The 24,153-nt window shown below is 35.9% G+C and overlaps 2 protein-coding genes across 2 annotated transcripts; both read left to right on the forward strand.

Annotated features, from left to right (window-relative positions):
- Positions 1-5,225: 5,225 nt before the first annotated feature.
- Positions 5,226-6,020, forward strand: LOC133785873 (uncharacterized). Its single transcript, XM_062225088.1, has one exon. The coding sequence runs from the start codon at positions 5,226-5,228 to the stop codon at positions 6,018-6,020; it is 795 nt and encodes a 264-aa protein (XP_062081072.1).
- A 2,809-nt stretch (positions 6,021-8,829) lies between these two features.
- On the forward strand, positions 8,830-21,312 carry LOC133785874 (uncharacterized mitochondrial protein AtMg00810-like). Its single transcript, XM_062225090.1, has 4 exons — positions 8,830-8,915; positions 19,670-19,797; positions 20,379-20,714; positions 20,825-21,312. Exons 1-4 carry the CDS (start codon positions 8,830-8,832, stop codon positions 21,310-21,312), a joined length of 1,038 nt encoding a protein of 345 aa, XP_062081074.1.
- Positions 21,313-24,153: the final 2,841 nt, after the last annotated feature.

Below are 24,153 nucleotides of genomic sequence, written 5' to 3' on the forward strand. Positions count from 1 at the left end.
CTGCTTAGCTAGTAGGACCCCACTAATCTAATGGGCATATGACTTGTTTAGTCTATGGGACCCCAAGTAATAATGGCCATTATAGTATGTGTATGATATAAGTGTTATGTTAAGTTTTTATGTTTCTTGTGAAATTTATGTATATGAACTATGTGGTAGATTTTCCTTGATGGGTATTAGGCTCATTCCTTTTTGTTTATATGTGCAGGAAAATAGCTATAGTGGCGGTAAGGTTCGTGGATGCTTGGGGTTTGTGTATCGGTGATGAACGGATTCAAGGAGTCGAGAGTTCGATTTTTGAGGATGTAGTCTTGTTTTATGGTTTTACATGTATTTTTCCGCACTTGCTTTGTAACTCCTTTTATTTTAAATTATGTTTTGTTTTTAAGACAATGGGATCCCATATCCTACTTGATATTTTATGTAAGTAACTCTTATTTCTACAAGTTTTCTAATAAAGTTATGGTATTTTCACAACGTAAGTTTTATTCAAGGTTTGTATGTATAGTTTCGTTAATTGTCCAAAAGTCTAGAGTAGTTGGGCCATTACATGGCTACATATCATAGAATGGTAAATAGGATGTTTACTAAACAGATAGGCAACACCATGGAAGTGTATGTGGACGACATGCTGGTCAAGTCCAAACACAATAATAACCATTTTGATGACCTCGCTGAATGCTTTGCTATACTGTGAAAATATAACATGAGACTCAACCCACAAAAGTGCTCATTCAGAGTATCTTAGGGAAAGTTTCTCGGATTTATAGTGAACGTTTGGGGCATTGAGGTAAACCCAGATAAGAAAAAGGCCTTAATTGACATGCATTCGTCTCGAAAGCATAAAGATGTTCAAAGTATAACTGGATGTATGACAACTTTAAGTAAGTTCTTCTCGAAATCTATAGACAAGTACCTACCATTCTTTAATCTTCTGAGAGGGACAAAAAGATCGAATGGCCAGATGAATGCGAGCATGCTTTTCAGGTTTTCAAAAAGCATCTCACTGAGCCACCTTTCTTATCCAAGCCAGTTACAGGGGAAATATTGTATTTATACCTCGCTACAACTGAGCATGCAATTAGTGCAACACTTGTTTGAGAGGATAAGAAAGTACAAAAACCTGTCTATTATGTCAGCAAAATATTACTGGGGGCAGAATCGAGATATCCTCTGATGGAAAAACTCACATTATGTTTAGTACATGCATTTCGAAAACTTCGACCTTACTTTCAAGCACACCCAATGTAACGTCCCAAATTACCTATAAGGCTTAGGGCCTTGATTAGGGGGCCAGGATGACAAATTATGGAAATTATGTGATTATGTGACATATATGTGTATCATTATATGATTATGTGACTTATATTATAATATGACTTGATATGCATGTTTAGGTGTATTAAATATGCATGTCGGCCCATTTCTGATTAAAAGGGCAATTTTCGTAATTTGGTCCGTTATGGGTATATTTGACATATATGTGATATATGTGTGGGTCCACATCATTATGTGGATATATATTTGGGTCACTTGGCATAAGATGATCCTAGCGAGCAAAGTAGTGGTTTAGTCACAACGGGGTAAATTACCCGGCTTGGGGCGAGCCTAGGGGTAATTTGGTAATTTAGTACATTATCGGGATCGAGTAATGGGGAAATTATTTGGTAATTATTTGAGGATATTGGAAGTAATAGGAATTATGAGGGGTTGATTATGATTAACGGGATAAGTGGCAAATGACAAAACTACCCTTGAAGGCTTAGGCTAAGTGCAATATGATCATTTTGGTGCCAAGTTTGTGACTTATCATTATTTCCCTTAGCAAAAGGAAACCTCACAGCAGGAAAACAGAGCACTCCCTTTCTACACGTGTCTCTCTTTCTCTCTAAAGTTCTTTGGGAGGGGCCTTGGAGTTCTTGAAATTTTTTAGGCTAATGCTTGGAATTTGGAAGCTTGGGATTAGGAATTGGTATGGTAGCAACATAAGGTCATTCATAACATCCAAGGTAATGATTTTAACCTTTGATTCCATGAGTTTCTGAGTTTTCTGGTGGTGTTCTTAAGTTTCAAAATACTCATGTATTGATTTTGAGTTTTTGGTGGGTTTTTGATCAAGTGAAAACTTGGGTTTTGTTGAGGTTGGTGTATTGATGAGGTTTTGGTGATTGGAACTCGGGGGAAAACGCAGGGAAAGAACCACAAGGTTCAAGGCTGTGAGGATAGCGCCCCAGCACTGTCTTGGGCGCCCTAGCGCTAGGCAGGGGAAAAACAGGGGTGGCTCTCTGACTTGGATGGCGCCCCCGTACTGTTTTCAACGCCCCTGCGCTAGTCTAATTTTAGCAAAGCTCATTTTTAGGGTTGGGATGACTTTGGGGGCTCGGGGGATGGTTCCACTACCCCATTGGGTGGATTGGAAGTCCCAAGAGCAGGAGAGTGGTCCTGGATTTTATTTTTAATGATTTAATCTTTTGAGATTATTATTTTATGGTTGTGACTAGGTTACCTCTAGGGCTCGAGACAGGATCATGCTCGAGGGTCATTCATATTTAATTTGTGCTTGGACTAAAGGTTAGAAAATTGCACCCTGAATGTGATACATGTGATTATGGCTTGGCCTGGATGTTGAATATAGAATTGATCAGAGCTTGGGTCTCTGTAAATGTGCATGGTTATGATTATGCTTGTGATTCCCGAATTGTTAACCAGGAACATGGTTAGGGATTGAACGCCTGAGTATGTGCTTGATTATGATTATGCTTGTGATTGTTGATTAAGCATGATGAATGCTTTATATTTGGATATTTGATACATGATATATGCTAGATTGCATTATCTAATTGAGAAAATCATTGACTTATTAGTCAGGGGCGGCAATAGCGCGTTGAGCGCTGGTCGTTATGGTTATGCTTAACCAGGAGCGCATTATACACTTGACCGATCTATTGGTCGGGGAAAACTCAGCGCCAGATATGCTGGGCCAGCTCCAAGGCTGGTTATATAGAGGATAGGGCAATGGGCCCCGTGGTGACTTATTAGTCCCACATCCTAGGGCTAGGCCCCAACATTAACTTATTTGTCAAGGACGATATTAACACACTGAATGCTAGTCGTAAAGCATTGACTTATTAGTCAAGGACGACATTAACACGCTGAGTGCTGATCGTAAAAATATTGACTTATTAGTCAAGGACGACATTAGCATGTCGAGTGTTGGTCGTAAAGCATTGACTTATTAGTCAAGGACGACATTAGCACGCTGAGTGCTGGTCATAAAGCATTGACTTATTAGTCAAGGATTACTTTAGAATGCTGAGTGCTGGTTGAAAAGCATTGACTTATGAGCCAAGGGCGGCAATAACGCACTGAGCGTTAGTCGATATGGTTTAGTACAACCAGGAGCACATCATACGCTTGATTGATCTATTGGTCGGGGAAAACTAAAGCATCAGGTACGCTGGGCCAGCTTCAAAGCTGGTTATACAGAGGACATGCCAAAGGCCCCCGGGGTGATTAATTAGTCCCATATCCTAGGGCGATGAGCCAGTGTGATTTATTAATCATGTGTTTGGGCACTGGGCCCCAGTATGATTCCATAATCATGTATTTTGAGCATTGGACCCCGATATGATTCATTGATGGTTATCTTGGGCTATTGGCCCATATGATGTTGTAGTCATTTATATGGATGGTATGCATGCATGAGTAGGGTTATTACTGCTAGACATGCTTATTATGATCTGGTAACATGTCATTAACTGTTTATGAGCATGTTTAAGTTTTCTTTATGAGCCTTGGCTCACGGGTGCTATATGGTGTATGTAAAGGGAAAAGAAATTTGGATCATCCTTGAGTTGGAGAGCTTAGGTGACAATGTGTACATATGCGGCTGCTCAACCACCACGGTCGAAGGTTTAAAGAGGAACTAGGGTCAAACCCTATTTTGCCGCTTAGGTTGGTAGGTTGTAACTATTTTATTGTAAGTAACCATTTAAATGTATTTTGGGATCCCATGTACACAGTAAACGTTTTAGTGAAACATTTGTATCTTTGACCAAAAATTTTAACCTTAAACCGTTAATCACATTTAGTTACACAATTATGGCCAAATAACTTGTTTAGCGAGTTTATAACTATTTAAATTACATAGTGTAACGGTCCTTAAGTAGTAGGGCGTTACATCCCATACATGTACTAACCTATCAGTCGTTGAGACAAGTATTATCGAAACTTGAAGCATCCAGAAGGCTATTGAAATGGGCAGTCAAAAATGGGAAATTTGAGATTATGTATCACCCGAGAACGACAATAAAGGGCCAAGCCTTGGATGACTTCATATTCGAATGTACAAGGATAACCAACGAAGAAGTCGTAACCCCAGCCCGCGAGCTGTGGAGACTATACGTCGATGGATCCTCTAACAAGAACAGATTGGGGGCAGGCATTATCCTAATAACCCCATCAGGAAACATGTTTCATTCAGCCCTAAGGTTTGGTTTTGAGGCCTCCAATAATGAGGCTGAATATGAGGCACTATTAGCAGGACTCCAAATATCTTTCGAGCTAAAAGCTAAAGCGATTCACTACTATAGTTGCTCTCAATTGGTTGTCAACCAAGTTCTAGGATAATACTGGGCTCGGGGCACTAAAATGGCAGCATAAGTCAAAGTGACATTTGGACATTTTGACTACTACATGATTGAGCAAGTTCTGCAAGAGTAGAACTCAAATGCAGACGCTTTAGCTTGACTCGCAAAAACAAGGGAAGCTGATACATTTAATGTAGTACCAATATAATTTTTAGCAAAATTGAACATAATTGAGCTTGAAGAAATCGAGGTAGATATGATAGACTCACAACCTACTTGGAGGACACCCATAATCGACTACCTTGAAACTGGGAGCCTCCCAACAGACCGGAACGAGGCTCGAAAACTATGTACAAAGTACCAAGATATACTATCTTGGAAGGGAGATTGTATAGAAGAGGATATTACATGCCATTACTAAGATGTGCAACTCCACTCGAGGCTAAAAAGATCCTAGAAGATATTCACGAAGGGTTTTGTGGTCACACTGGGGGGCACAACCTCTATAAGAAAATAATTAGACAGGGATATTTCTAGCCTACCTTAAAGACATACTCATTCGAATACGTCAAACATTGCGATAAATGTCAACGGTTTGCCTCAATACCTCGAGCTCCACAAATTAAACTCACGATGATGAGTTTCCCGTGGCCATTCGCGGTATGGGAAATCGACCTCATAGAATCCCTACCAACAGGAAAATGTGGAGTCAAATATGTTGTAGTTATTGTGGATTACTTCACCAAATGGACCGACGTTGAACCTCTGGCCACGATCACCACAAAAAAAGTTCTGGATTTTGTGGTAAAGATCATAATTTTCAAATATGGGATACTAAGGAGCATTTTCTTGGACAATCGAACCCAGTTTGAAAGTGTACTGTTCACCCAGTTCTGCGAGAAAAATGGGATACTTAAAAGGATCTCCTCAGTAGCCCATCAATTAGCGAATGGTAAAGTCAAGGCCGTAAACAAGACTCTAAAAAGCTCCATTAAGAAAAAGCTTGAGGAAGCTAATGGTAGGTGGCCCGAAGAATTACCACAAGTCCTTTGGGCTAATAGAACAACAACTCAAACCTCAACTACACATACACCTTTCTCCCTAGCCTACGACTACGAAGCGATGTTGCCAATTGAGGTCAAAGTTCCTACTATTAGACTTGAAGCATATAACCAGGACTCAAATCAATCTCAACTCAAAGAAGCCTCAGATTTAATTGAAGAAAAGCGAGAGAAGCCCAGCTTAAAAATGTTGCATACTAGCAAATGGCAACAATATACTTCAATAAAAGGGTTCGAGAAAGACATTTTGGATTGGGAAATTTGGTGCTTAGGCGAGTATTTTTGGCCACACCAGACCCCTCTACAGGCAGGCTCGGGCCTAATTGGGAGGGACCTTACCAAATTGAATCCATCATTCGACCTGAGGTGAATAAACTAGCGAGATTGAATGGAGAGTTGGTTCCACAAGCTTGGAATGGTGAATATCAATGACCTTATTACCAGTAATGTAGGAATAATTTTTATTTAGTTGTAACAAACCTTGTATTTACCTTTTGATTTTATTATCAATGAAGCACTATTTATTGTTCAATTATTTATTTTTATTTTTTATATTTTTCGCAAGCTCTCACAATTTAATAACCTAAGATTTCACAATCATAGGAAATTAAATGGGGTATAAGTGGTATACAATCATACCATAGGCTAAAAAAAAATTGCATAAATAAAATAGAAGTAAAAACAATAGAAGAATTAAAGTGCATGGATCGCTAGTAACAACCAAGCACGAGTTTAAAGTGCTTGGACAAAAGCTAGACATGAACCTAACCTAACAAGTCTGTAATAACTAGAAAAACAAATCGACACAAGAATAAAGTTAGAATTTTAGATTAACCAACAATATTCTTAAAATCAAGACAGAAGTAGAATTTGTTGCAAAATAGTTTCAACCTCACAACTTCGAGACCATACTTGAGGATGAGGAAAAGATGCTATCACTAAGCAGGAAATAACTAGACTAATGGGACTACACGCCAATAAATGTTTTTTAAATGCAAAAAAGGCATGGTATAAGTAGTGTTGGAACTTGAGTATAACGAGGTCAAAATTGAGCAATCGGATAAACTATGTATGATTACATGGAAATTTGAACTTTATCTCAAACATGTACTCGTGTAAGTAAGCCAAAATGAAAGCGAGCTCTTAGTAATAAGTTCAAAATATTTCGATACTGAAATGTGATGCATAACACTAAGGCAAAAAACTAAAGGTGGATGATGTGCATAAATATTTTCAAACTAGAAAGTTAAAAGCATAAAGACTACCATTAAAACAAAGCATTCACAAGATAATAATAAAAAAAAAGCTCAAGCTCAAGCTATAAATTGTCTTTGCCCAAGGGCATCAAAAATGTTAATTACAAAAATAAAAATAAAAAAATACCATGGGTCACAACCCTTGTTTGATTCCTCAAGGATTGGAAGCTCTGACATCTCCTGATCTAGCTTGTTCCTTGGGTGTGAGCTTGGCCTCCTCTACCTTCAGGCGAGCCTACCATTTCTCTAGAAATTCCTCCTCTTTAACGGCAAGAAAGCTGGTTTCGAGCTCAAGATTCATGGCCCAAATTTTGTACATGGCAAGGTCGATGGTATTATCTTTTTTGGCCTTGAATTCCTCCAGAAGATGAGCCTTTTCCCCCTCCATGACCTTGAAAGTGGTTGCCTTTTCCTCCTTAAGTTTGGAGTTGAACTTATAAACCCTTTCAAGCTTAGCCGTCTTGGAGGATAGCTTTAGAATTTTTGCCTCCAGCTTTGACGCCTTCGCGTCCTGTTCCTGCTTGATCTCCTCGATCTTCTTTCTTGCCTCCTTGAGAGCGTCTTCAACCCGGGTTTGGACATCTTTGGTCTCATGAACATGCTTAAGTCTGGTGGCTGCTTCATGGCTCAGTATTTGGAACTGGCAAGTGAAGGTTAAAAGGCTCTGCATAAAGGAAAAGAAAAACACTTAAGGCAAGCAAAGACAAATAAAAGTAATTTCGAACTCAACAGATAGTAATACTTACTGAGGTGTACAACTCCCCAGCCTTATCAAAAAGAGCAGTGGCATCGTCAAAACCCCTCAAAAACTCCCAATAGGGACCTTGAAGATTATTGCAGGCGCGACCTAGGCAGGTGAAGGCTTTAGAACCGAGCTCGACACCAGAGGTGCTAGCCTTGTTGTCAATCACGAATTCAGGCTCGTGGGGAGATATGGTGCGTTTTCAAGTTGGTATTGGAGTGTGAGCAGAGGGGACTTTCTTCCCTCTGCTGGGATTCTATTAGGAGCAGGAAGAAAAGGGTTAGTCGAGCTGGGACAGTCAGAGCCACAGCCTGTGGTAGAGGATAGGCTGCTATTGGAATGGCAGTAGGCCTGAGGAGACATCGGGGAGATCCGAGGTTGCAGAGGTAGTCCCTGATTTCTTGGATATCTTCGAAGCCCTGGTGATCTTCGAAGATACTCTACCCCATTTCAAGGCCTTTGAGGCGGTGGGCTGGCTAAGTAGATTCTTGAGATCAGAGTCCATCTTGCCTAAAAAAAGGAAAACAAATATTAGCATTTAATCATGTTTGAGAAAAGATATGAACATACTTCTAAGTAAAGAAACCTAACTGGAAGATCCCCTCTGGCTCGAACTTGGCGACTGAGAAATCCCTCTATCCTTGGAAGATTCTGAGGGAGTCACTTCTCAATTTCGTAGGGGACATCCTCGACAAATCCCTATATTCATTAGTCCCATATTGGACAACTATCCCTTCCCAAACCTCGTTTAAACTATACAAGCTTTTATATATACCTCCATCTGACGAGCTAGGAGAAGCCTCATCCTCTGCTTCATTCCCCAAGCCTGAAGTTTCAACTAAGTGGGGGAATGGAGGCTCGAGAGTGTGAGCTTGAGTGATTCCTTTTAGAGGGGAGCTTGGCAGTTGGAATAGGGACATCCTACCACCTCACGTACTTATGGGTCTCGGCATCATCCGTAGACTCGCCTACACCCAGGAGATCGCATAGACGGAGCTTGTACTCGTGTAAGAGGTAATTAAGGGAACGTTGACCGTACAAAAGCTTCAAGGTTTTCTCCCTGTGGTCCTTCATGGCTTCGGTGGGCTTCAGACAGTGGTAACTGGTTGCACAAGTAACTTGGATGAGCATTTTAAGCTCAAAATTAAAGAAATAAAGGATGAAAATGCAAAAAGATACTTATGGATTCGTTGGAAGGAGTAGAATTTGGACGGATCAAGCCCATCTATCTAGAAGAACACTGTCTTGAGGTTCAGAGGATGATTAGGTATGTCCTCGAACAACCTTCTCTCCCTCGGATAGCTCGACAAGTTGTAGAAGCCATCCCCACCGTGAGCTTGGGAGGAGTTACTTTTCAGGCAAAAGAGATATAAAATCTCATGTGCGGAGGGTCCATCCCAATTCTTCTCGTGGTAAAGCGAATTCAATGCCACAAGGACCCTATATGAGTTGCACTGAAGCTGAAAAGAGGCGATATTGACGTAGTCAGTGAAATTCTTGAAATACTGCTTTAAGGGTAGTAGCGCCCTAGCTCGCATATGCTCGCACTCCAAGCTGCAAGCTTGACCTTCCTCTACGAGTTGTCTTCACTCGGAGCAAGACAACTTCTTTCATCAGAGCTGGGAGGATGACACATTAATTTTCTGAAAAATTTTAATCCATGGTAAGACATGATGTCCAAAATCTATCTTGTGGAGGTGATGGAGCTCCAATAGTGTTCAACCTCGAAGAAAGAACTCTTAGAGGCCGGGGTAAAAGGAACTTCAGGAGTAGTTTGACTAGTTGGTTGATTTGATGTACACTTCATGAATTCGAAGGAGAGCTCACCTGGGGGAAATGCTATGGTGACCCTACACATGGGATCTAGAGGGACTGGTTGGACCTCGGGATCTAGGTCAGGAGACATAGCAAACCATAATCTCCTTCTCTTCCCTTCTTCGACCTTGTCAATCTGAGGTCGAAAGTGGGCTTGTATGTCTTCCTGTTTAAGGTGCTCTTCGTGCTCTTGAATCAACCGTTGGTTTTGAGTAAATGGAGACTCAACTTGAGGAGACAGTGGGTGGTAAGGGATCTCAAGCTCGGGCCCCCACTGATTCTTTGAAGACTGCATCATCTAACAAGAAAGAAAAGGGTGAGGGCCTATTACTTAGAAAAAATAGGAAGTAAAAATATTGATAACTTGAGTTCGCAAGCTCGAGGTAACAAAATAAAATAAATCGAGCTCAAAGGCTCGAAATAGCGAGACTACTCGAATGCCATAACCGAGTTGTTATAATCTCAAGGCACCGAGAATAGATCCACGTGAGAGTGAGACAGTTACTTCCAATTTGGGGTACCTTGAAATTCTAGGAAGAAATGGGAGGTTACCCAAAATGGGGATATCATCGGCTCATGAGCATTAAAACAATATTTCGTGTGCTACACGAAAACTATTATCCCATAACCTAAATAAAGATGTCACTTTTACCAATTTTCTATTGAACCTTTGCCCAAGCAGATCTTTATCCATCAAGGTTATTCACCCACATAAATCGAAAAGCCCATTTTACAATGAAAATCTCAAGAACACATCAAGAGCCAAGATTTTTTTTTTTCTTTCTTTCCCATGCATGAAAATGAAAGGTACGATATATAGAGAAAAGCAAGGCTTAAGAACTTACACAAAGTTGATCGTGAGAATGAATAGATCATTGATTGAAAGATTGGAAGCAGGGATGATCCTATGGACCCAAGCGATTAAAGGTTGCTTTGCTTTCTCAGCTTGGATAACATACAAGTGAATGGAGCTCTGGTTCGTGGTTCTTTTCTGAAAATTGAGGGAGTAAAAGTGAAGATGAAAAAAGGATTTTTATAGGCGAAAAGGTGGCATTTGGGGGGGGGGGGGGGGGGGGGGATCTGAGCCTTAAATCAGGTTAAAATGTGATCTGATGGACCATGTTTGATCTTGAAAACTGGCGGTAAAAATGAGGAATAGGAAAATACGAAAGAGTACTTGAGTACTCTTAGCATCCACCCCTGTGATGACACGTGCCCTCACTCGAGTGTGGTAGATGAGCAAGTTTTCCGAAAATGAAGTTCAAAAGTTTCCTCCTCATAAGATTAGAACCAACACTTTTGAGGGGGCAAAATGTTACACCCAAATTTTGAGAATAAATAAAAAACCTCGAAATGTAGGCTCGTAAAGTGTAAGCTCGGGACCAACAAGTGTTAGCATTATGCTTGTAAAATTTGTTATGAAGTTCCAAAGCTACTTCATCATCGCTCGACCATGAGTTGGAGGCTCGAAGGTAACAAAGGTCTTCCCTCGAAAGATGAGATTGAAAGACCAACCAAGCAAGGAGGCAGCGACAAATGGAATAATGTGCTCGAAGCTATGTGTGATCTCGAAAGCACGTTGGAGCAGTGATCAAGCTCGAAGATGCGTTAAACTTGTACACGGAGTAGCTATTGGGAAATCCCTATTTCTTTGGGATTTTTTAAACTCGTGTATTGAATCCTTATTTTTATGAGATCTTTATTTAAATAATACACTATAATTTGTATTATGATTAAGAAATTGATTTGAATTTAAAATTTGAATATATGTTGTAACTTCACTAAATTTTTGGGAAGATATTCTAGTAACTAGATCCATAAATAACCTGGATTGAGTCATTTAGAGGCACACATAATTTTGTACTGAGAAACACTCTGTGAAAATTGATTTTTCTTGAAGCTTTAACACATATTTTAATAAAGGTGACTCGTGGACGTATGCAGATTTTAACTGCTGAAGCACGTAAAAATATTTCTTTTCTTTTCTTCTTGTTTAATTGTTTAATTGCTTTATTTAATTAAGTTGACGAAAAATGACATCAATACATTACGATCCAGGTTTCTATCTGAGAAGATGTGTACATTCATACAGTCATTATAATTTTAAATAGACAGATAATTTTTGTTCACCATGGGAGGAGGGGCACTTAATTATGTAATATTAGTTGTTGTATTGGTTTATTTCCTTTTTTGTTTGAACATTGTTGCATGATAAAAAGTTATATAAGGTAAGTATTGTATACATCTTAAACACTTTAAAGGAAAGTATTTATTGTGTGCAATTAATATAATACAATTATTTTTTTATTTTGAGGTATATTTTGTATTATTATTATAATAAGAATATATGGTATTATTTATGTATTTCATTATATAATTTAGTACCCTATTAAAAAAAACCCTTTTATTATGAAAAAGAGAATTTACAATATTAATTCTCTAACTAAAATGTAAGTTGTGTCCCATCTGATAAAAATTTCTAGCTAATGTTCTTCTACACCTGGGACAACAAATGCAACTTTTTTGGGTGCATTTTACAAAAAGCGTCGAAAATGTCATTTTGGTTCTCTTAAAAAGGAGCATCAACAAAATTTGAAAGTTTTTTTTGACGTGAATAAGCATTAGGAAAGAATACTTTTCTCACTGCTTTTCCATAAAATCACTCGGAAAAGTGAAGCGAAAAAAATCTCACTTTGTCTTTTTCAAAAAAGTGATATGGAAACCACCTTTTGAGGGTGCTTTTACCAAAAAATATGATGTAAAAAAGAGACATGATAAATACTTCAAGATCGCTGGGATTGATAGGTAGGTTGGGTTTTGTCGGTCCTTTTTGTAACACCGACAAAAAAAAAACATTGATGATATTAGAATAACTATTTTAGAGGTTTTTAGTAGGTTTATTGAGTTTGTTGTAACCACCTTGTCTTTATACTTCCCGAATACCATTTGTACTTTTGATTTGTTTTTTATCAATATATTATCATTTTCTTCTCTTTAGCATTTTACCATTTTTCCTAACATGGCATCAGATATATACCTAAGTTTCTAAAACCCATCGTTTCAAGAACAGCCCAAACCCATTTCAAGAAACCCTACCACTCTTTTTTTTCTTCTTTCTCATGGCTCGTACGAGAAGAACTCACCTCTAAAGCTCTTCAGCGCCCCTGCAATCTGAGACTCCGCTACATGCTTCCATGACTCCTCCGACGGCTACGGCGATGGCTACCTTCCCTCCTCCTATTCCTCGCCTAAAGTTGCTCCTCATGGTGTCACTTCTTCTTCTCAAAATCTTAAAGGAGTTGGCCAGGCTAGGCACTCAACCTAATTTTCTCATTGACCCCAAGCTTTGAACTGATCAAGAAAACCTCCAATCTTGGAAAAGAGCTACATCAATTTCTATTACAACAAAGAACAAATTCCCTTTCATTGATGGGTCTCTGTCCTGACCTCCTCCCTCAGATCCGCACTTTGATTCTTGGGCTCAATGTAACAATATGGTCATGGCTTGGTTATTGCAATTTGTTTCTCAAGAAATTGCTGCAAGTATCATGTTTCAAGAATCAATTAGAGATATGTGCCATGATCTTCATGAGAGGTTCAATCAAGGAAATGGCCCTAGGAATTTTCAACCCCAAACTTCAGTTCACACCATCAAACCAGGAGACTCATGTGAACACCTACTTTACTCAGCTGAAGGCTCTTTGGAATAAGCTCAAAGAATTCCAACCAGTTGTTCCGTGCGCTTGTGGCTGTGAATGTGGTACTGTTGAGAGACTCCTTGGATACTATAATAAAGGTTAAATCCTCCAATTTCTTACTGGTCTCAATAACTCTTATAAGGGATCAAATTCTACTATGTGATCCTCTTCTGTCTCTATCAAAGGTGTTCTCTATGGTGGTTCAAGAAGAGCGTCAAAGATGCCTTGGCAACCCGACCTCTCTCATTGTTGTTGCTGCTATCCTTACCAACTCCACCAAGCCTCCTACATCAAGATCAAAGAAGTTGAGACCCACTTGCTCCACTGCTTCAAACCTGGACACTTAGTGGACATTTTTTTTTATTTCTTCATGGTTTTCCACCTGGGTATGGTGACAAACGTCGTCAAGAGGAAGGATCCAAGCCTTATGTTCATCAAGGTTCTACTTCCCCTGCTTCTACATCTTTCATGGGAAAACAATCGTTGTTGTCTCAAACGGAGCTCAACTAACAACTCATTTCTCTACTAAGTCAAAAACTTCACAACTCTCCTTTCACTAGTGAGATACCACAATCGATTTCCACTCAAGTTTATGGTAATCCTGTTGAATTCCCCTCTCTTTTATGGGTAGTTGATAGTGGGGAAACTCACCATGTGTGTCTCACACTTAGGTCTTTTACAACTATTGATCATCATCCTATTGCTAACTTAGTCATTTTACCTAATGGACATAACATTCATATTACTTATTTTGGCTCGGTTCGGCTTAATTGTTCTATCACTTTGACTAATGTATTATTCATACCTGAGTTCAAATACAATCTGTGTTTGGTTAATGCTTTTTTACAAAATAATCCTAACACTCTAATTTTTACGTCTTCTGAATGCTTTATTCATGCACCCACTTGAACTTCCAATATTGGGATTGCTAAGAAAATGGGCAAGCAATTATTTTTTGAGTAAGATAGAAGTTGTTTACAATCTGTATAATCTGCTTTAGCTATTAGCTCTTGTAATGAAATGGACCAATGCCATTTTTGCCTTGGCCATCCTTCTATGTCAATCTCAAATTCTATTAATAAAACTCTTCTTCTTTTTTTTTTTTTAACAAAGCTCATGATAACTTGTGTTCTATTTGTCACTTGGCTAAACAAAAACATCTTCCTTTTATGTATAATAATAATATGGCTTTTGCTCCATTTGATTTAGTGCATTTAGACATTTGGGGACCATTTCATGTTCTTAGCATAGAAGGGTACAAATATTTTCTTACCATTATAGAAGATCATACACAATTTACCTGGGTATATATGCTTAAAGCAAAATCAGATGTGCAACTTATTATTTCACAATTCTTCTCTTTAATTTCTACTCAATTTTCTACCACTATTAAAACTGTTAGAAGTGATAATGCTAAATAAATCAATCTTACTACTTTATATGCCACTAAAGGTTTCATATGTTGATAGACCACAACAAAATTCAGTGGTTGAAAAAAAACATCAACACATCCTCAATGTGGCTCGTTCTTTATGATTTCAATCTCACATCTCCCTTCCATATTGGTAGTATCTCATTAATACAACTGTTTATCTCGTTAATAGAACTTTTTCTCTATCATTAAAGAAGAAGATTTCTTTTGATTTACTTTACAATAAATTGCCTTTATATTATCTTCTTAGATTCTTTGGCTGTCTTGCTTATGCCTCAACAATAGATGGGAATCAACATAAATTTTCTCCAAGATCTAAAGCTTGTATTTTTATTGGTTATCCACATGGAATGAAAGCTTATACTTTACTAGACATTGAAAGCCAACAAATATTTCATTCTAGAAATGTCATTTTCTATGAGAAATTTTTTCCTTTAAAACATGACTAGTCTAATGTTTCCACTGATCCGTTATTGCTGTCTAAAGTGTTTCTTGTAGGACCCAATACTTCTCCCTCTCCTCTTACACCAAGGAGTCTCATGTTGATCTCCCTAATGTGTCACAACTGCCCACTACTTCAAAAAGTGGCAGATTTGTTACTCTCCCCTCTTACCTTAAAGACTATATAGTAACTTTGAAATATCTTATTCTACTACTGCTGTAACGTCCTCCTAATCCAGGACCGTTACACTTTGTACTTTAGATAGTGCTTGACTTGCTAACCAAGTCATTTGGTTTAAAATGTGTAATTATGGTTAATGTCAAGGGTTAGGGTTAAAATTTTTGGTCAAAGAACTGTCTACTTTTATTTGAAAAGATTCAAACATTTATGAGATCCCAAAATATTATAGCCAAACTTTTAAGAAGGTGAATATACATCAAAAGTTACATTCAGCCGGCTTAAGCGGAAAAAACAGGGCTACAACCCTAATTCCTCTAAGATATCCCCGGTTATGGTGGTCGAGCAGCTGCATATGTACACGCTGCCACCGAAGTTCTCCAACTCATGGCTGGTCAAGCTTTCCCTTTACGCACCAGTGAGCCAAGGCTCAGCAAGAAAACTCAACATGTGCATAAACATAAAATATAAACTTCTAGATACTTATCTAGCTTACCCAGAAATAATAATAACCTATATAAACAGTCATTCAGTTACAAACAAGTGGTCAAAGGACCAATTAGGGGCTGCTGCCTTGAACAGTTGGCCATAGAGCCAACCCCCGGGGCCTATGCCCTAGCTACGTGTCCATAGAGTCACCTGGGGCCCTCACCCTTAGCTTTGAGTAACTAGCCATAGATTTAGTCCAACCCCTTGGTTTACCAACGACCATAGAGTCGGCCAATGTAATAGTACATTGCTGATTTAGGCCTAAGCCTTTCGACCAACACGCAATGCGCTATTACCGTCCTTGAATAATAAGTCAAGCCCTGATCCAGGAATGAAAACCTCAATACCGAAACAAATATGGATAGACATATCCCAACAAAAGTATGCATGATAATCACATAATACCATCGAATAATCATTATCATAATACTAGTCTTACCTATTTAACAGGGCCTCGTGCTCTAACCACGAAATTCATACAACTATCATAAAGCACTTAAGCAAGTATCACCCAACATGTGAAGCAATAGATTAAATATAATTGTCCTTGGGGCCCAAGCCCTAGTATGATAATTGATAACAGTCAGACCTGACCCTGAGGGTTGCGGCGCGCCCCTCCTACCCGAAAGCCTCCCCCTCTGTCAAAGGGACTCGGGCCGCGACTTGCCCTTGAGGGTTGCGGCGCGCCCTCAGACAAAGACCTCCCAAGGCCCTGGGTTCAGGCTGAGTCACGACTGTAGAGTCCCTGAATTTACTTAGCTAGTTAGATAGTAGTAGTAGTAGTAATAATAACTAGTATTAGTTATAGTATGTTCATTACTGTGGATTTTGGTTCAAGGCGGGACTTAGTTGGAAACTCATAACAACAATTATGGATTTTATAAGTTTAACCTATAGTTTAAGAATATTAATTATAACACAAGGTTTGATTAATATAAGCTGATTATAAAGATGTTATTTATTATATTATAAGGTTTAGATAGAATTAATAAGATCATGACACTTGTCGTGTGCATGTTTATTTAAGATTTTAATTATAGTTTAAATAAAAGAAAGTTCAAGAAAACTCTAGAATCCTCCAAGACCATTAGGAGCATGACATTTGTCACAATCTTGTTTATTTGTAGATTAGGTTGCTATTTAGATAATTAAATAGATTTTCCGTAACTTTAGGGTACTGTAACTTCCGACCTATTTTTGACCTAGTTATGTTATGAATTTCGAAAAGTAGTATTTCTAGAAAGTTGTAGATAATTGAATTATCTTTCTAAAGGTGTAAACATGGTCTAAATCGGAGTTCTACAGCTATAGTTATGATAATTTTACTACATGTGAGTTTAGAGTTACGAGATTTAGGAAGTTAGAAGTTAGGATTCTATTTTATTTAAATTTAAATTTGGATTATAGTTAGAATGAAATTAAGTATTTTTTTTAATAAAAGAAATATCTAGAAACTCTAGAACTTTCCAGAACCACTAAGAGCGTGACACTTGTCATAATCATGTTTATTTAAGGATTTAAGTATTTTTTTTTAATAGGATAATTTCACTCCTCAAACTCTACAAATAGGACCTAGTACCCAGCCTTTTCACTTACTCTTCAGTTGTGATCATACTCCAAGGTGCTAGTGAGAACATAAGAGTGATACACTTGGGTTGGGAAAGAAAAAGCTTTACTATTCTTAAGCTTTACCAAATACTTGGGAAGTGAGGTTTAGTATATTTCGGTATTGGAGTTAGATCAATCCATAAGGTCAACTAAGGTACTCTTATTCTTTAAGTTCAATCATTTAATCTCTTTAGTTTTCTTTAGTCCTTTTATTCGGATCCTAACTTTTGATATTGGTTTTTGATTAGGCTCTTGAAACTTAAAGATCTTTCTTGGTAAGTTTCATCTTGAAGGTTTAGTTTCCATATTTATTCTTTACTCTTTAGAAATACTCACCATTCTATTGTTGGTTTTAGGAGTGTTCAAAGTCCCGCATTTGTTCTCAAATATCCCAGTTTTGGTAAGGAAAATAGGATAGTTTCTATATGCTTATGTGTATGTTTATGTATAATATGTTTATGCTATAGTACGCTATGTTATGTTTATCTGGGGCTCATAGTTGCTTAGTGCCCTAGTGTTTATCATTTTTATGTTTATAGTTATGATTTACCCTACATCAGATATTAGACAGGGGACCTAGATGAGTTATCATATACTATCATGTGATCTACCCTACCTCAGATATTAGACAGGGGACCTAGATGGGTTATCATATACTATCATGTGATCTAACCTACCTCAGATATTAGACAGAGGACGTAGATGGTTTATCACATGTCTTAATGGCCATTAATAGTGTAGTCCTATATGGTATACGTCTTTATAGTCACATGTTCATATGTTTATGTTTATGATATATGTTTTTAGTGTATGCTTATGATTTATTATGTATGTATTAGATAGTATTATGTTTTATAGTATATGATGTAGTTTTATGCTCATGTATGTGATGTATGTTTTAGTAGGTTTTCCTTGCTGGGCATTAGACTCATTCCTTTATTTTTAGTGTGATGCAGGAAATTAAATATGGAGGGTGGAAGGATTCTTGGAAGCTTTGCATGTGTGTTGAGGATGAACGGACTGAGTGGACTGCGTGTCGATCGAGGATGACATTTATTTTAGTCTTTTAAATTATGTTCTTGATGTAATTCCGCAACAAGTATTTAAAGTTTATGTTTTATGTTTTATCAAACAATGTTTTTATGTTTTAAATAATGGGTACTCATACTATATTTTACATTCTATTTTGTAATATTTACTTTGGAATTTTAATAAAGTTATTATTATTTCTTATGTATGTTTTCTTCAAAGTAGTACTAAGTCTAGTAGTTTTAATGGTCCAAGGTCTTAGAAATAGTTGTGTCATTACAGCGACCCCTCAAGAACACATCCGCGACTTGGCCCCTCAAACCCAGAATTTCATACTTTTCAGCAGCCAAATCCAATCCAAACTAACCCAAACTCATCCCAAAACCATAATTCAACTACCACAATAGTTCTGACACCTTCCCAGCAACAAAACCCAACAAAATACAGCCTTAAAACTCATCAAAACACCAAGCCAAATCCCAAGCTTAAAAGGTTCAAAAACACTCTCTAAAATAGCCAAGCAAACACATAATTTAATGGCAAAATCATGGTCTAGAGCTTACCTCAACTGATGGTTAATCTCACAAGTTGCAACATAATTATTTCCCCAAGTTTAGGCTTCAATTCCCTAATTTCTAGCCAAAATCCTCCTTAGTTCTTCAATGACTAGCTTAGGAAAGCTTAGAGAGGAAGAGAGTGAGGTGAGAGAGAAATAGTCGGTTAGTGTCCAAGTGTTTTGTGTTTTGTGTTTAGTTTTCTAAGGTTAAATGACTTAAGCTAATCCTGAAGCTCGGGGGTACCAAAAACGTCCCCGAGGGAAAAATGGTCAAATTCCCCAACATTCCCTCCTAAACTCACTAACTCCAAATATATCTCCAATTATTCATTTCCATTACCCGATAACCCAATTAAATGCCAATTACCCAAAATACCCATTGACTCGCCCCCGAGTTGGGTATTGGGTCCCGTTGTGACTTTCCCGCTAACTTGCTCCCTAGGCTCGTCTTGTGCCGAGTAACCCAAATAAATCCACATAATAATGTGGTCTCTCACATATATGCACATAAATATACAATAATGCCCGCAACGGGCCAAATTATCAGAATTACCCTTTTAATAAGAAGCAACCCACATGCATATTTAATATCTCTAAACATGCACAACTAGTCATATTATCACATAATCCACATAATTACAATGAAATATAACACTTAAGCATATAATTCCATATATTGTAATCATGGCCCCCTAATCAAGGCCATAAGCCTTATTAGGTAGTTTTGGGACGTTGCAACTGCTCACCTTTAATCTAATGTTCTATCTTATGATAGGTTAAGTGATCAATTTTGGTCTGCCATTCTTTCCACTAATATTGTGGTAGAGTCGTCAAGTTACAAGCAAGCTTCAAACATTCCAGAGTGGCAACAAGCAATGAAAGATGAACTTCATGCTCTTGAAAGTAACAAAACTTGCTAGATTGTCTCTCTTCCTCCAAGACAACACACTATAGAAAGAAAATGACTCTACAAGAGAAAATACAAAGCAAATAGAGCTATTGATCGATACAAAGCAAGGTTAGTGGCTAAAGGCTACACTCAAAATCAAGGTATTGATTACTTTGACACTTTTGGTCCTGTTGCAAAATTTAACACTCTTAAATTTCTTCTTGCTATGGCTACCATAAAAAATTGGTCCTTATGCCAATTGATATAAACAATGCTTTTCTTCATGGGGATTTAAATGAAAATGCCTATATGAAAATACCAAAAGGGTATCAACCCAATATTCCCATTCCTACAAATACGGTTTGTAAATTAACCAAAAGTCTATATGGGTTAAAACAAGCCCCTAGACAATGGTATCACAAACTTAGCACATATCTCATTTCTAATGGTTTTAGACAATCTCATTCTGACCATACTTTGTTCATTAAGAGCACAAATCATATTTTTATTGCTCTATTGATCTATGTTGATGACGTCATTGTTGCTTCAAATAATGATGTTGTTGTCTTCGAATTTAAAAATCAATTACATTCAGTATTTCAACTAAAAGACCTTGGTCCTTTAAGATTCTTCTTGGGCCTAGAGATTGGTCGTTCTAATAGTGGAATCTCTATGTCTCAACGTCCTTTTACCTTACAATTTTTGAGTGATACAAGTTACTTGGGTGCAAAAGCCTCCTCCACTCCAATGGAGCCTAATACTAAACTTAGCCAAGATGAAGTGGAACTCTTACCTGAATCGACTATGTATAGGAGTTTAATTGGTAAATTGATCTACTTAACAATTACTCATCCTGACATTTCTTATGTTGTCAATAAGCTATGTCAATACTTAGCTACTCCTCGAATTCCTCATCTTCATGTTATGCACCGTATCTTTCAATACTTCAAAGGGACGCCAGGCCAATGCCTCTTTTTTTTTTTTATGCTAATTCTCCTCCTCAACTCAATGCATATGCTGAATCTAATTTTAATTGTGCAGATTTATCTCTTAAATTTGTTTCAGATGTAGATTGGACTTCTTGTAATGATACCAGAAGGTCGGTTTCTGGTTTTTGTGTCTTCATTGGGCAATCTCTCATATCTTGGAAGTCTAAGAAGCAAACAACTGTCTCTCGTTCTTTAGTTGAAGCAGAATACCGAGCTATGGTCAATGTTGCATGTGAGATTACTTGGCTGCTTTCTTTGCTAAAAGATATCGGCATTCAGCACACTAAACCAACCATACTTTATTGTGACAACACGACTGCCATTCACATCTCGAAAAATCCAGTCTTCCATGAAAGAACAAAGCACATTGAGAATAATTGTCACATTTTTCGTGAAAGAATACAAGTTGGTTCACTCAAATTCATTCATGTTCCTTCAAAAAACAACATCGTTGATGTCCTTACAAAGCCCTTGTTCCCAGCTCAGTTCAAAGAGTTAGTGTCTAAGATGAATGTAAAAAATATGTACGTTTCATCTTGAGGGGTGTATTATAATAACTATTTTAGAGGTTGTTAGTAGGTTTGTTGAGTTTGTTGTAACCACCTTGTCTTTCTTGGGCCTTTATATTCTCTCTGAATACCATTTGTACCTTTGACTTGTTTTGTTTTTTTTTTTATCAATATATTGTGCTTTTGTTCTCTTTAGTTTTTTTACCATTTTTTTTAAGGGGTTTGGTGCAAAATGACTCTTAATAGTGTATGAAAGTAAGTAAATGTCAATGTTTTTAATTTTGTAGTAAAATAGTCTAATCACCTTTTTAATATTACATATTACCAAATATGTCATTTAGTAAATTACTATTTTGTTCTAAATATTTTAATATTATGGTATATGTATATTAATTTTAAAGTTATTTTTATTTTTTTTTTCATTTTTTATGGGTTGTTGAATAATATACCACACCCACAAAATACATATACTGAGTTGAAAAATAATATACCAACAAAACATACAAAATTATTACTAAAAAATGTATATACTATGCTAACAAAATTATATATTACCATTAAAATGTATATACCATGATACAAAATTATATACTACCATTATGTATAATAAGATAGAAACTAAATATCATAAAAAAAATGATATACTATATACTACAAAAAATATATACACTTGTCGGAAAATAGTATACCGACAACCCATAAAAAACTTAAAAAATCAATATAACTTTAAAATAAAATATAATTAAACAAAACTAATATACATAAACTACTATATTAAAGTCACACACTCATAAATAAATAAATAAAATTATAGAAAATGACAATTTAGGTAATCAACAATGCAAAATTATAATTTCTCTACAATTTTAAAAATGAGGACATTAACTTCTCCATACTATTGTTTTAGACCATTTACTATAATTTCTCTTTTCCTAACAGACAAATTTGGATTTATTAAAAACTTAAACTATATGATGTCATTTAGACCAGGGTTTGTTTGAAAAGCTTTGCCAGCAAAAGGTGGTTTCCCTACGAAATCTCTAATCTAACGCTTTACAGTTTGTGTAGAGAAAACCTCATCTGCCGATGATCTTTGTCGACTTAATTTTGCCTCAGCAAAGGGATTTTCGCTTTCTTAAATACAACTTGAAATGCAAATGAGAGTAACACAACAAAATGATGAGTTGTTTATATATATATATATATATATATATATATATATAGATAAAAAAGAGTTATTTTTTCTAATACCATGTTAATTATCTTTCTCTTTCAAAATTTGTAAGTTTGGGCCAATTTGGATAAAATATATCTCTTCTATATAAAAAAAATACGTAGATAACAGAAATTCTTGATTTTAACGGTTTTTTATTTTTTTTCTGCTAACTTTAACGAAAATTCTTATATTTAACATACTATTTTTATATTTAATGGTAGATTGTAAACCTGATTTAAAATTAAATAAATAAATTAAAAATAGAATATTTTTAAGATATTTTACAATGATAATTATTTAAAAATAATAAAACCATACATTTTTTAACTTAAATAAAATTTAATTACACTTAATATTATATTAAACATATAATATATAATCTTTTGTTGTCACTGTCAAATTTAAAAACTAGAACAAACTTAAACTTAAACAAAAATTAATTAAAATAAGATATTTTAAGATTTTTATGATAATTTAAATAATTAAATCATATTTATTTAAAAATAATAAAGACATACATATCATTTTTTTATCATATAAATTTGTGTGATATTTTATTTTTTATCAAGTGATTGAAGCTCTTTTTCTTCATCAAAGGACATTGCGAGATACATTAGAAATTAAAAATAATACTTGATGCATATATACTAATGTCTACACTATGCATTTTCTATTCTTATTTTATTTCTATTATTAATTTCTTTTTAAATATTATTGTATTTTATATATATGTCATATAGCCATGTAAATATATATTTATATGTCATATATGTAGAAATTATTGATTTAAATATTTATATATACTATAGAACTATAATTTATTCTATTATATATATATATTTAAAAAAAATAATGAACCGGTTTTTATTAAAGTTATAGATAATATTTACAACTTTATAACTAAGCCAACGTGCATTATACGTTGTTTCTACTTAATATATATATATATATATATATATATATATTTATATATAAAAGCATACGCCATGGATGTCGTACCGGGTATGTAACATTTTTTTCCATCAAAAGTATATATATTAAAAAAAAAATTATGCATCGTCAAATTAATTTAGCACATAATTAGTTTGAATTGCTAAAAAAAAGTATATGATTATGCGATCAAGATTATGAAATGTATGACTCTCTTCAAGTAAAAAAAAAAAACTCCATTCTTGCTGAAAAAACATATATACATTTGCCATAATACCTTTTCTATCCATTCTCTTGTTTTTATCATAAGTTATTGAAATACAAAGGAAAATTGATTCAAACTATTATTTAAAGATTCCATGTTTATAGCGCTAAGTAATAGTTTTTCTAAGCAAAAAAAAGTATTAGTTAGGGCTATAATAATAGAACTCACATGTGAGTCACTAACATAAATTATGGGATTAAAATGAAAAAGTCTTCACAATACTCTGAGCATACACAACATATAAAATTTAAAAATCTTCTACCTTTTCTCTTTTTGAAACCTCTTTCCTTGTTTTTGGTGTAACTTAGGGCTAGTTTATACAACTAGTTATAATAATAATTAATAAGTACAACATAATATAAGTTTTTCTTTAATTATGATATAATGTTAATGTTCATTCATATGTATACAACTCACTACAAAATACCACTTTTTATATGTTAAAGAGACAAGAAAGAAAA

Source organism: Humulus lupulus, chromosome 6 (assembly GCF_963169125.1).
Source record: "Humulus lupulus chromosome 6, drHumLupu1.1, whole genome shotgun sequence".
In the NCBI taxonomy this organism is placed as follows: Eukaryota; Viridiplantae; Streptophyta; class Magnoliopsida; order Rosales; family Cannabaceae; genus Humulus; species Humulus lupulus.